A 14,829-nucleotide genomic window follows, 5' to 3' on the forward strand; every position below is an offset into this window, starting at 1 on the left:
TGTGTTCTCCACAAACGTGACACATGCTTAATTGAAGTTCTCACTGCGATTTTTCAGCCATGCTAACTTACGTTCCGTCCATGTGCTAACGACAGCACATCATTGCCCCCCAGACTGTCTACATAAGACCTAATACTTGGTCTGATCCCACATACATTTAGCACAAATCTCATGGCTGTCCTCAAATTTTCTCATTACGAAGTCACATCTGGCTCCGCAAGACTAGAAATTTGTAGTAAGTAGGAAAGTAACATTTATTACTCTGGGGTAAATTAATTCAACTATCACTTTCAGTTTGAAGAACAGATAACCCAGTGTCATTTTTATCCAACATTTTAATGTCTAGTCCCACCAATGAGTCACTGTACCTCATTACATTTCCACCTTGGTCTCCATTTCCATTTAAGTATAGCTTAGTTTTATGTTTACACGAATATACATCAAACAAATGGATTGTGTGAAAAATAGTCTGTTTTGTGCTTTTCAGTAGATCATGCACTTGTCTTGCTGTTTGTGCAAATTATGTTATTTTCTGTATCAAAGCAACACCTTAATGAAAATCTTCACCCAAAAATGTATATAATGTTACTATCAATGAATAAATGCTGGTAAGGCCATATGAAGCCATATGAATTAAATAATGTAACTGTTAATATGAGTGAGGTCATGCTCCTGATACGGTACCTGATAGCTTTCTCTTTTCTTCGAATTCTAAACATTTTTGGGTGATGAGCTGCTTATGTTTAAGCAACACTGTTGAAACACTAACTGTTCCTTTTTCCATTATCATTTTACATGGTACCAGAATTTTCTGTTTCGTTGTCTTTATTTAGCAAATGCCTTAGCTACTCCAATAGCTTGAACAGAGTCATATTTACTGTGAGAAACTAGCCAGTTTGACATTTCAAAGTAGGTAATTGTTGAAGATTTTAGCATTTTAAAGTATTAACTTCTATCTATAGCATGATTACTTATCATATACACCTAACCACTTCAGAATTCACTAACCTTTCAGATTTTGGCACAAGATCACTGCCTGCTCATCTTCTGTAATCTTTACTTTAGGCTGTCCCTAGAATTTTCTCAGGAAGCCATTTCCAGGTAATTGTTGTTCACCTCAAGTCTCCAGAGACTCATGCTGCCTTTCCCGTTTCAGGTGCGGGCAGCCAGCGGTATAAAAGGGCTGTTTCACAGAAACCCAAAGCAGGCTTCTCTGGACAGCCATGCTGCTGCGCTGCGCGGCCGTAAACAACCCTTTGGCGCCCACCTGCTTCGTCGTACGGCCAGCGCGCCCACGAAGGGCCAACCGAAAGTCAAGCGCGGCTTCCCCGAGATCTCCATCGACACCAAAGACTGCAGTTCGGAGGGAGCCAGTGAGGAGCGCGAGTCGGAGGAGGTCCCGGCTGCCCACCCCAATGGGGATGCGGCGGCTTCTGCGGCGCAACAGTGGGAGCACGGCACCAACGGGCAGCTCCATCCAGATGACAGCAAAGGTAAGGCTGCGTTCTTCCGCCCCGAACCTCGGGCCAAACCTTTCTATAACAGGGGGGCAATGAGCGAGCCTCTGAGAAGAGCCAACAGGTTGAGGTTGCAGGACCCACTGGAGGAGAAGCAGGGTGTCTTTGCCCGGGTCGCTGTCAACAGCTCTGGTCGTGTAGGAATGACATCCAATTGTATTAAGTGTGTGATTGGGTCAAAGGAGAGTCCCGACTTGGAGAGGAAGGTAACAAGCAGCCCCTTGCAGCGTGGACCAGCCCCTTCCAGGCCAGAAAGGTCATCTTTGTCTCCCACAGCCACTCGGCAGGTCCAGCCAGAGCCTGGCCCCAAACCTCAAGCCTTGGCTCAACCTGAGCAGTCAAAGCAATCCAAACAAGATCTTGAGCCTAAGGTTCAATCCTCCAAGCCTATACCAATGCCTAGGGTTCGATCAAAGGCTAGACAAACACTGGGTGCTCCAACCCGTCCCCCAGTTCAGGACGCTTCGGCCAGAAATGCTCGCTCGTGCAGCGTACCTCGCAGACGTCTTCAGCCGCCTGCCACCCCAGCTCCTCCTGCACCAGACAGCAAAACTAACTTGTGCAGGCAGGGTCTTGCCCCACCAAATTATGGCAGCAACTGCAAAGCAGCTAGTCCTGTGAACGATGGTAAAAGCCTTTCCAACAGCCACTGGAGCAGCTGCAGTAGTCTGGACAGTCTGGACCTGCCACCGGTGATTCCACCACAGGTGATGGACAACCGGAAGCGGGCAGTGGGGACACTGCAGAGGGAGATGAATGCGCTGTTTGCCCAAAAAATGGAAGAGATCCGCAGTAAATCCCCCTTATTCTTCGCTGGTAAGATCAAAGTAGCTTCCTGTAAGGTCTCCCAAGATGTAATTGATTACAGTGCTGTAGTGGACCCTAAAGCCTGTAATGGACCCCTCACCTCCTCCTAGCAGATTCCACCTGCCTGCTTTGGCATCTGAATCCTTTGTAGAAGTGGTGGATACTTTCTGTACTCGTAGCTAATCTGCACAGAGATCATGGAATAAATTTATGGCTAATGGATATGACACAGCCTAACCAGTGTTCACTTATGAGACATTTTTCTTATGACACATTTTATTTTTGGTTTACATACCATGGGGAGGAGAACAGTAGGATAATGTTCTTCAGAAAACCTATAACAGAGAAATTGAACTTGACAGTAACCACACAGGCATGAGAGTTTAAACTCCCTGGTAAAATTAGAAGGTGTGGTAGCAAGTGTTAGTTGCTCTGTTTTACAACACTTTTGAGAATCTTTAAATTAATTAAAAATGAAAAGTTCTAATTAATATAGCATAGTGGGTAATGTCACTGCCCTTCATGTGACAGAATGTGGTTCAGCTCCCCTCCTAGTCAAAAACACCACTCTATACAAATTAGAGTCCTTGGACAAGACTCCTAACACTGCTTTTGCTTAGTTCTGTAACCTGATTGAATTGCAAGTAACTCTGGATTAGAGCATTTGTCAAATGCCATAAATGTGCACTAACATTCGAAAGTTTGGAATCACTCATCATATAGTAATTGTTATTTAACCTGCACAGGGTACACTGAAATGTTATGAACCAGACACCTAAATGTCACATATTTTGGCATCAAGGGGAAGTTTGAACATAAATAATTATCTATTTATAGTAATTTTGTGACAAAATAATAAATAGCTATTTGATCAGCAATATTTGCTCAAAGCCTTTCTAATATGTTCATTTTCAAGGCTGTACAACTTTCTCAATTACTATGGAACCAAAAATTTAAAAATCAAACCTACATTTTTTTACAAAGCAGTAAAAACAACTGCACAATTATAGATATATCTAGGTCAGGACTACTTTCTGGCAAAAAATGTTCAGTCACATCTGGATTTCTACAACACTAAAGCTGGCTTTTCATTTGGCAGCTTTTTGTTAGAATTTTCCATGCCACCTTAAATGAAACAGCAGTTACGTTATACTTGAATGCAACTGCTGCACCATTTAAGGTGGAACAGGAAATGTGAATAAGAAGCCAATTTTAGCTTTGTTGAATTTTCAGTCTTTTGTCTCATCTTGTCAATGTGTGTTATCGTGCCTTCAATTGGCTCCTGGAATTTGAAAAATATCGCAGTTATTGATGCAGTCAGTACCAGCTGGTCTACAGGCAACTTCTAAGTTGGGCTAAGGCTAACCTCAAAAGATGGGCAATTTTGCTGCCTTGAAAACAAAGTGGACTATTTAAGACACAACAGACTAGGCAGTGGAAGGTAATTTAATCTTAAAGAAACATGACGGAACATCCCTGGCCTAGTCAACCATCCAGTGATGATAAAGTTACCTTGGTATGCTCTGTTTGTATGTTGTGTTACCTGCGTGTTTTTGTCCTAACATCAATTTCAACCAGTATACTGATCACCACTTCATATTTGCATCGTTTTTAAAAACACAGGGATTCCAAACGTTTGAATGGTAGTGTAATATAAATATTAAGATATGGGGAAAACTGATAGCAGCCTCTGTTGTGTAGGTTTTATTTATTCAGTCTAAATTTACAGGTATGTTTCAAGATTAACACTAATAGTCTGATAGTCGTGTCCATTAGTAGCACACTTTAGTAGATCCCAGTAGATAGATTCTTATGGTTGTCTATTTGGACTCCCAGTAAATTGTCTTTTATACCCTTAGTAAAATGAGTTTTACAGCATATAATGATTTACATGGTGCCTTATTTTAGTCTATGAATGATTTTATCAGATGAGTTTGGCATTGATATAAAAATGGTACAGTAAAGGCAAAACCCCTCTGCAGTACCAAAAAAGATATTAAGCCAGTGGAAAATCTGTAATTAAATAGCACTCATGTAATCAAAGCCTGTGAAAGTCTGGTGCTTTTTATCAACAAGATAAAATTACGCTCAGTTTTTATATTACATTAGTTAGAATGTTATATATGAATTGATATAATCCAATAGCAGATATCAAATTTGCAGATGTTTTCTTTATTAAGTGTTTAAAAAGTCACATTGTGTAGACATTAGTGCAGTCATAAGATTCTTACATAAGTTGCAGGGGAGATGTTTCTGTCCTCCACCCCCTTTCTTGTTAATGCAGCCCAGCTGTTCCTCAGCCCTCGGGACAGTTTTACCACAACTGTCTTTTACTCTCAGTGTGCTTCCTATGCAGTGTCTGTAGCCGGAAGTGAGTATTACACAACGAGTTCACATACAGTGTTAAGTAAGCAAATTCTTAGTCTTGATGCATTCCAGTCTGCGAGGGGTTCCATGTGGTGCTTCAGTCTAGAAACAATCAGTATTTCCTGAACAGCCAGTATTTCCTGAACAGGCTAGTAGTTCAGGATGGAGTAGTTTTTGAGCTGTAAATGTGTGTAGTTTGAAATTGGCCATGTAGCGCAATGGTCACTCGCTCTCAGTGTGGGAAGGCAGGGTTTAAGCCCAGCACAGGGAAGTACTTGTTGGGCCTTTAATGCTATATTCCCTCCAAACTAATTATATAAATTTTTACCGATGTGCTTATTGCAGAAACTCATATCACGATAATGCTAAAATATCATGTTGTCCAAGCAAAAAGTCAGCTTTGTGGTTCCTTTCTCCTTGATTATTCACCCTTCCACATTTTGTTTCTGATTACTTCTCCTTTGGTTCCTTGAGCTCTGTTTAAACTATTTGTTTGTTCCTTCCTTCTTGCCTGCTCTCTGTCCTTAGTGCAAAACTAAGAGGCTGACCAAAGCCAGGTAAACCTGCCCTCTATGCTCATGTGTTTCCAAATTGTATGTTGCTTGTGTCTTGTCTTGTGCTTTCTTGGTGAGTTCACCAACGACTATTATTTTCTTGATTTTTTTTTTTTAAATATAGGACTACATTTGTTCATGTGCATGATGTCATGTGATGTAATGCTTCTTTTTCAACTTGTTTTTACATTTATTACAATTTACATTACACTTTTTTTAAATATTATTTTATTTCTATTTCCATTTATGTTTTATGAGTGTAGTCTTGTATATGATGAAGGCATGTTGCTACACATTTGTGTCTGATGTTTGATCTGCTTGTCTGCCATTATGGCTATTCAGGAACTGTGATACATATTTAAGGTGTTTTGATTTATATGCACAAGATGGTCTACTGCTAATCTGTTTTTTTACTGTTCTTATAATTTACTTGTATCTGTCATCAGAAAATCTCATAACTAAATTTCATTCAGAGGCACAGAGTTTTCTTATGACAGTACATTTAAATGTTACATTAAAGCAGTGGTCTCCAACCCTGGTCCTTTAGAGCTACCTTTCTGCAAAGCCTAATTCCGATCACAGTTTGCCAAACCTGCTCCAGCTAATCAAAATCCAAAGTCCATGATTGGCTAGATCAGATGTATTAGAGTTAAGCAATGGGTGGGGCAGCTTATTGGATACAGGTTGGAACTTAACTCTGAAGGAATGTAGCTCTCCTGGACCAGGGTTGGAGGAAAACCATGTTAAAGTCTTCAGCATTGTCCTTTTGTCTTGCTCTTGCAGACCATTCCACAGTGCAGAGACCCACTCCTTCTGTGCACCTCCTGGAATCCATTGCTGAAGAATTTCAGGAGAAAACTCCTTTGACGTCAATGAGCAGTCCAGCCGATACCTCATCACATTGCCCCAGTCACTCTTTTAGTTCATGTCCACCATCTGCAGCAATAACACCCTCTTCCAAGAATGATATCCATAGCCCTGTAAAAACAAATGAGGACATTTTGCAGCTCCCCATTCCTCCACACCATCTGTCCCCCAACATAAGCAGTGGGGAAGACCTCTTCAGCGGTCCCCTGTCAATGAATTACCTTGATATTAGGAGCAATAAGCCCCTTGTTCCAGAGCAAGCAGGAGCTAAGGCAGTATGTTCTGGAAATAGGGCAGAGGATGCTACGGGTGTTGCTGTTAAGAAAGAGCGGACTTTAGAGGCAGAGTCTGCAACTGATCCTGCTACAGCTCAAAGGGTACAGGCCCTAAAGGCCTTGTTTGACAGGGATGTGGGGCGAGGCTCACAGCCCGGACCCAGGACACCTATCCGAAGGACCAAAAGTGCCGGGCAGGTAAGGACAACTGAAGAGCCGTCAGTGGTGCCTGAGGTGTCTATTGATGCAACTGTGAACGACCGACTCTGGGTCAAGCTGGATCCCGGCAGCCATCGGGATAGCGTGTCGTCCTCCTCCAGCATCTCATCCAGCGACACTGTGATCGACCTCTCCTTGCCCAACCTGGCCAGAAAGAGCCTGACTTGCCTTCGAGCTACTGCCCGGGACTGCCCAGACAGTCAGGCCACTAAGGCTGGCTGGATTCCCCAGCCTCGTTCTGCAACAACCGCGTGTGTTAGCAAGAGCAAGTCCAATCCCAATCTACACAACGGGCAAATGTGTGAACCAGCAGATGAGCTTCAGCCTAGGCCTCTGTCCAGTGAGCATGATGCAAACCGGTTAATGCAGCGGCGTCATACTTGGAGCAGGCTGTACATGGAGGGCTTGAAGCAGTCGTCTGCCTCCTCCAAAAGATCTGCAGTCTCTTTATTGACTAAAGATGCGGATGCTGGCTCTAAGTCCAAGAGTCTGGGAGATCTCACGTCCGATGACATTGTGTGCAACTTTGATAGCAAGTACCGGAGCATCAGCCGCAGCTTCATTACCAGGCCCACCCGTCAGCAGAGGGCGCAAAAGAAGGAACCCCGTGATGACCTGACAGAGCGGCTGAAGCAGCTGACTGATGTGGAACCACTGACGAGCAGTGATTTCACATCCCAACGGCATGACTCAGAAGCTGGACCTGAAGAAGGGGAGGAGGAGGAGGCGCCCCCATTGAGGCGGAGCTCCTCACGCAGCCAGAGCCGTGTTCGCTACATTGCTAACCGCGCCAGGCAGGCCCAGGAGAGGCAGAGGCTGCAAGGCCTTCTGAGGTCTTCTGGAAGCCCCATTGAGGAGAGGGGCATCCCAGAGGGAGCCTGTAGTGTGGCCCGAAGCCCCTGTGCTAACTTGGATCTCCTGAGTCAGCTTCCATCCGGCCCACCCCACCAGAGCCCCCTTAGTCCGGACAATGAGGTTTTTTTCATGCTCCGGCTGTAACGGGGAGAGAGAGCTATATTTTAGGTTTTGTGGACTATCCAACAGACACTTGCGCACTCCTACGTAGCACCAGGTGAATGGTTCCTGAGCCTGGATCTAGAGTACCCCAACCCTGTGTTTGTTCCCTGCTCTGATGAAGTGGTTCCCAACCCTGGTCCTAGAGTACACATTGTAGTTTTCCCTGCTCCCAACACACCTGATTCAACATTTTTGCTAATTAACAAGCCCTTCCTGAGTGGGTATGTTAGAGCAAGGAAACAAAAAATGTGTGCGACAAGGAGTACTCCAGGACCAGGGTTGTGAATTTGAGCTCCAATGCATCTAACTTATCTAATCAACCAATTAGCAAGCCATTTTGACTTAAGAAGGATATATCGGAGCAGTAAAAGCACTAAAATATGCAAGCCAGAGATACTCCAGGACAAGGATTGGTGACCACTGCATCGTTGCTATCCTTGCGCTACAAAGTATCCCATCATCAAAAGTAATGGGCATTTGAATCTCAGAAAATGAATCCTTTCTATTTTGTGTTGTTTTTTAGGTGTATTTACAGATGAAGTTTAGTCTTATCAGTTCAGTCACTGGGGAACACACTAGAAAGATCTTATATGAAATTTGTTCAGACATCTGTATTGTACCCTTACTACTTCAGTAAACCTTCCATTTCTGGCTTGGCAATATGGCAGTTACATTAGTACCCACAAAGTCATTTTTGGCAAGGCTGTTGTCAGGACAGTGATCCATCAGGCCCAGCAAATAATACGGCGAAGAGGATGAAATGTGAACAGAAAGTTGCAAAAGTCCGTAGAACTGCAGGTCGTATATATAGCTCTGAGAAGAGCAAAAGCTTTTGGTGCAAAGCCAGAGGGACAAGCATTTTTTCAGTATATTATCCTAAATGCACTCCTTATTGTTGAAAACTGGAACATGATATGGAAACCAAATGTCCTCAGAGTGATATTGTATCTTGATTTTTGTCATTTTTAGTTGGTCTGCTGTAGCAATAGAGGACTAAATCCAGATGATGAATTGTATGATTCTCATTTCCATCATTTTAAATGCTTAGAAATGTTTACTACTACTTAATCAAATACCAATGCATCTTATTGGTGTTGTTATTGGTGTAATTTTTATAACAAAAAGCATGGAATGTATTTACTACACTAATTTATTGTTTCTTGAAATGATCTTTGAAAAAAATATGGCTTCTTTTTTCATATTCCTTGCATTAGCTGAAATGCACAAGCACAATTAATTTGGTCCTTCCTAGTTTAGCTTTATTTTTATATTCTTTTAGCTGGAAATGAAATTACAAGTGGCAGTTTTCACCACTTAAGCTTAAGCTTTTAATATTTCAGTGTTATCATCCGGCTCATGAACAGTAGCTGTCCCCCATTTTTTCAGTTTGTTGCATGTTGGTAATATTGTAAACTTTCCTAATGTTTCTCATTTTAGTTTTAGTTTTGGTTTTCAGCAGCACAGCTTGTTGATGTGTCTCCAGTATGTACCTGTCTTTAGAGAGTAACGTTGAATATGAGTCTCGAAAACAGTTCTTTGATGATGCACGACAGGAGGGAAATAAATTTCTACAGAGCACATCTCTCACTTTGTACTGTAATGTTTTGCACTGTCCTGTCTGATAACTTTGCAAGAGTCTGAGAACATTTTTAAGTAAAAGCATATGTATATAGACAGTAAACGTCGATGTGTCTTTTTTTTCTCAACTTCTGTCGGCTTCCAATAAACTCTTTCCAGCTGAGAACATTAGACAGCACTAATAGTCAGCATCTTGTCACCATATTTTCAGAGTTCTATGCATAAGTGAACTTTTATTTTAACCAAAAAAAACTTTACACATTTTAAGACATTACAGTGATGTGCAAACTTATTTTCACTTACAAAATCAAGAAAACCCCTACAGAGAACCCACTCCTGCATATTTAATCATATAACTGCTGTTTATTTGCCGAGTTTAACATGTTGTCAAAAAATAAAACATGAGATGTGGCCTGTGCGAAAGTAATGGTACGTTTTATATATAGTTTCAGTAGACGCAGTGCACTAAAGTTTTAGTATTAAAGTTTGTTCCCTAAAGTTTATTTCCTCTTAGAAAATAAATAAAACCTGCTATTTGACTAGGAGTATTTAAGTGTTTGCATACAACAGTGTATTTGTATTCTGTAGGGTCATTCAAGTAGACTGGTACTGTATTTCCTGTAAAAAAAAAATTAAAGCAAAAATGTATATTCATGTAAACATAGAGCTTTTTTTAGTTAAGAATTTTTATGAAATTTGTGGTGGGTACAAAATTAGATCTTAAATATTGAGCTCATAGAATGACTGAACTGACCCAAAATTTTAACTAGTGGGTGAACTTTTTATGTCAGAACATGAATCTGTCACTTTGGACTACATATTTTAGTCACTTTTCCATATTATGTTGTATTTTGGTTTCTGCATTTTTCTTTCATATATGAACTCATTTCTGCATGCAGTATATGAAGATACAAAGCAAAATTTTTAAGCAATTTTATGATCTTTTTATCCATTTTATGGCTGTTTTGTCCTTAGATTTTCTCAAAACGCACTAATCCTTTTTTTCCCAATGTTCACAGATATTCTGTCAGTGTTTCATAATTTTTTGCGCATAAATTATTTTGCTAAAAATCACCATGTAAAGAAACGGGAAAGAGGAAAACACTAGATTTCTACATGAGCATCTCTGAACCTGATCACGGCCGGCATGGTGGTGTGGTGGATTGCGCTGTCGCCTCAGAGCAAAAAGGCCCGGATTTGATTCCCCGCCGAGGTCCTCTTGGTGGGAATTTGCATGTTCTTTCTGTGTCTGTGTGGGTTTCCTCCCACAGTCCAAAGATGTGCAGTCAGGAAAGTTGGACATGCTAAATCGCCCCTAGGTGTGAGTGTGTGAGTGAATGTGAATGTCTGTGTGTCTGCCCTGTGATGGACTGGTGACCTGTCCAGGGTGCATCCTGCCTTCCGCCGCTGGGACCTTATCAAATATTTATACATATGCATGACTATACAATTTGTGATATACAAAACTAAGCTGCAGAAGTACTTAGAAAGCTTGTTTTTAAAAGGAAAAAATTAACTTTGCAACACTTTGGACAAACATTCGAATTTATAAAATCATAAAAAGCCACTCAAAAGAAGGTTTTTGAGTGCAGGGGGCACAGCATGACATTTCCCCAGTAGTGCCTTTGTACAAAATAGATGTGTTTTATTAGTTCTGTCAATAGTGATTAATCTGATCATCTTGAAGATTTCACATTTTAATAGTAAATAAATTGTAACAATTTAATAGTTTTTAACAAAAATCCTAGAATAATATCTTCACAGGAGAAGCAGAAACATTCTTTTAATGTAAAGAGATTTTATTCCAAGTACATTTTGACCATTTCAATTGGTCCATTCAGCCGTTTCACACAATGTGTACATTGTATCAACAATCATGATGAATGAACCAATAGGGAAATGTCAGCATTAGAAACAGGGCTCTGTGTTGTATATTTATAGCCATTAATATTTTTAAATTGTTTAAAAATTTGCATGGAAGTCTGTGGATTGACCCTATAACCTTCATCCTTTAGTTTTCTTGTTGTGTCTTAAAACCAGCTAGTCCCCTTCCATTGAGCCTAATGACTCCTGCATATATACTTTAACAGTCTCCTGCTTTATTTAGGCCAAAATCCAATCCATGGCCTCTCAGCACTATTATGTTGTCTTTTGAGTCTCTTTTGAGTGGACTCCCTTTTCTCAGACCTCGCCCTGCTCACCCTCTCTGCCACTGCACAGAGAATCCCTGTTGGGAAAAAATGTCACTGAATAAAGCCTTGCCCTGCACTCGATGGCCAATTACATCTCCAAACACCAATAAAAAGCCCCTTTGTTCCGTCTTTACAATGTTCCGGCTGCCAGTTTTGACCTAATGTAGCCACTGCCATGCACTATGTTGTCAGAAGTATTAGCTCATTGCTCTGCACCCTTGGTGTGCTGTCCATAAAGCGCCTTGATGGATTCTTCTTCATTTATGACTGGCATAAAACATAAAAGGCCAGACATGACTCCGTCACTGGTCACCATAGTGACCGTTGCTGGGCGAGACGTGAGGGGCCGGGGCCCTTCTGCGGGTCTGAAACCGTCTTGGGATTTACACGGCCCAGAGTGACAGAGATTGTAGGCTCTTGTCACTCATACAAAAGTGCGCTTCGTTAGCATTCAGGAGGCGCGGCGGCTCGCCTTTGGATTCGTATTTATCATGGCGATTTGCTTCAGCTTCAGCCTTCAGGGCCCCGTCATGAAGCCAAGATAGCTGCTTCTTAGGAGAGGCAAAGTCGTTGTAGAGGTTTAGACTTTGGCAGACAGCCCTATATATATATATATATATATATATATATATATATATATATATATATATATATATATATATATATATATACACAGTGGTGTGAAAAAGTGTTTGCCCCCTTCCTCATTTCCTGTTTTTTTGCATGTTTGTCACACTTAAGTGTTTCGGAACATCAAACCAATTTAAACAATAGTCAAGGACAACACAAGTAAACACAAAATGCAATTTGTAAATGAAGGTGTTTATTATTAAAGGAGAAAAAAAATCCAAACCATCATGGCCCTGTGTGAAAAAGTGATTGCCCCCTAAACTTAATAACTGGTTGGGCCACACTTAGCAGCAACAACTGCAACCAAGCGTTTGCGATAACTTGCAATGAGTCTTTTACAGCGTTCTGGAGGAATTTTGGCCCACTCATCTTTGCAGAATTGTTCTAATTCAGTTACCTTAGAGGGTTTTGGAGCATGAACGGCCTTTTTAAGGTCATACCACATCTCAATAGGATTCAGGTCAGGACTTTGGCTAGGCCACCTCAAAGTCTTCATTTTGTTTTTCTTCAGCCATTCAGTGATGGACTTGCTGGTGTGTTTAGGATCATTGTCCTGCTGCAGAACCCAAGTTCGTTTCAGCTTGAGTTCACGAACAGATGGTCGGACATTCTCCTTCAGGATCTTTTGGTAGACAGCAGAATTCATAGTTCCATTTATCACAGCAAGTCTTCCAGGTCCTGACGCAGCAAAACAGCCCCAGACCATCACACTACCACCACCATATTTTACTGTTGGTATAATGTTCTTTTTCTGAATGCAGTGTTCCTTTTACACCAGATGTAATGGGACACACACCTTCCAAAGAGTTCCACCTTTGTCTCATCGGTCCACAGAATGTTTTCCCAAAAGTGTTGGGGATCATCAAGATGTGTTTTGGAAAAATTGAGACGAGCTTTAATGTTCTTTTTGCTCAGAAGTGGTTTTCTTCTTGGAACTCTGCCATGCAGGCCATTTTTGCCCAGTCTTTTTCTGATGGTGGAGGCATGAACGCTGACCTTAACTGAGGCAAGTGAGGCCTGCAGTTCTTTGGACGTTGTTGTGGGGTCTTTTGTGACCTCTTGGATGAGTCGTCGCTGCACTCTTGGGGTAATTTTGGGCGGCCGGCCACTCCTAGGAAGGTTCACCACTGTTCCATGTCTTCGCCATTTGTGGATAATGGCTCTAACTGTGGTTCGCTGGATTCCCAAAGCTTTGGAAATGGCTTTATAACCCTTTCCAGACTGATAGATCTCAATTACTTTCTTTCTCAATTGTTCCTGAATTTCTTTGGATCTCGGCATGATGTGTAGCTTTTAAGGATCTTTTGGTGGACTTTACTGTGTCAGGCAGCTCCTATTTAAGTGATGTCTTGATTGAGAACAGGTGTGGCAATAATCAGGCCTGGGTGTGGCTAGAGAAATTGAACTCAGGTGTTAAAAACCACAGTTATAGTATGTTTTAACGAGGGGGGCAATCACTTTTTCACACAGGGCCATGATGGTTTGGATTTTTTTTTCTCCTTTAATAATAAACACCTTCATTTACAAATTGCATTTTGTGTTTACTTGTGTTGTCCTTGACTATTGTTTAAATTGGTTTGATGTTCCGAAACACTTAAGTGTGACAAACATGCAAAAAAACAGGAAATGAGGAAGGGGGCAAACACTTTTTCACACCACTGTATGTATGTATAGCCTTAGAAATTTACGTTATGTGCTGTAATCAAGTACAATGGACTTTTTATATTCAATGGACAAATATAGCCATTTTATTTACTATTCACAATGCTCAGGGAACTTACATGTCTTCTGTTGTTGTATATGTAATGTTGATAATGGTAAAATAGCAAAATATCTTAAAAACATATTGTGTCTTTTGGGACTTTTTCACCTCCCAGTGCCCCTTATGTTCCTTTCTGCCATGATCGAAGTTCAGAAAATATGTTTCAGGTCAGAACTTTCTTTCAAAAATATCATAAAATATTGTCTCCTGCTTCAAGCAAAGTATTAATAATTCTTTCATGTAATAACTTTCTGTGAGATCGCTTTTAGAGACTTTAAACGTGGAATGTGGAGTAAGAGTGCCGATCTAGGATCTGTTCAGCACTCCTACTCTGAGAAACTTTGTGAACACAGGCCCAGGTTCCTCTCACCACCACCACAATTCTGACTCGGTGTGTTTCTTCAGAATGGAGCATTTCACATTAAAACACTTTGACTGACTTTATTTAAGGCTATACTATGTATATGTTTTGGTGAAATGGGTGAAATTGCATGCAAAGTGTGGAAGAACATTTTGTAACATTGGTTGATGGTTGATCTTGTGATTTGTGAATACATGAAAGAGAATTCAAAGAGAACTCAGTAAAAACTTGGTGCTTCTTCATGATTTAAGGCATGATGTGAAGCGGATCTTGGGTTTGATGGTACTCCTGACTGAAGCACAAACATTTGAAGCATGTGAGCCATTCAAATGACATTTTTTAGACTTTTATACTGCCGTTTTACAGTTTATCATCCAGTAAGTTACTTAAACTCATGTCTGTGGTATTAATGATGGAGTTGTTTGAACTTTTGGTTTGGTTGATCTTTCAGCTAACTAGTCTAGTTCTAGTTACAAAAATAAGTTGCCAGCTCCTCAGTTTAGAGATAAAGATTATTCTGTCAACAGGACAATTTCTTTCCTCGCTGTGGTGTAGTAATATACAGTTAGTAATAATAATAATAATAATAAATTACATTTATATAGCGCCTTTCACAAACCCAAGGTCGCTTCACATAGGAAAAAAAAAAAGTTAGGCAGTCATAGGAGTGGTTTATCAAGGAT

General features: G+C 40.9%; 1 protein-coding gene across 4 annotated transcripts in view; it reads left to right on the forward strand.

Moving 5' to 3' along the window:
- The window catches only part of plch2a (phospholipase C, eta 2a), a 212,657-nt gene extending 203,353 nt beyond the window's left edge, over positions 1-9,304 (forward strand). For all 4 annotated transcript variants that reach the window (XM_037536165.1, XM_037536166.1, XM_037536167.1 and 1 more), the window contains 2 exons: positions 1,157-1,493; positions 6,029-9,304. In XM_037536165.1, coding sequence (XP_037392062.1) covers positions 1,157-1,493; positions 6,029-7,605 — 1,914 coding nt within the window. In that variant the 3' untranslated portion in view covers positions 7,606-9,304. The remainder of the gene's footprint in view (positions 1-1,156; positions 1,494-6,028) is intronic.
- The last annotated feature ends 5,525 nt before the right edge of the window (positions 9,305-14,829 follow it).

The sequence above is a fragment of the Pygocentrus nattereri genome, chromosome 29, assembly GCF_015220715.1.
Source record: "Pygocentrus nattereri isolate fPygNat1 chromosome 29, fPygNat1.pri, whole genome shotgun sequence".
Taxonomy (NCBI): Eukaryota; Metazoa; Chordata; class Actinopteri; order Characiformes; family Serrasalmidae; genus Pygocentrus; species Pygocentrus nattereri.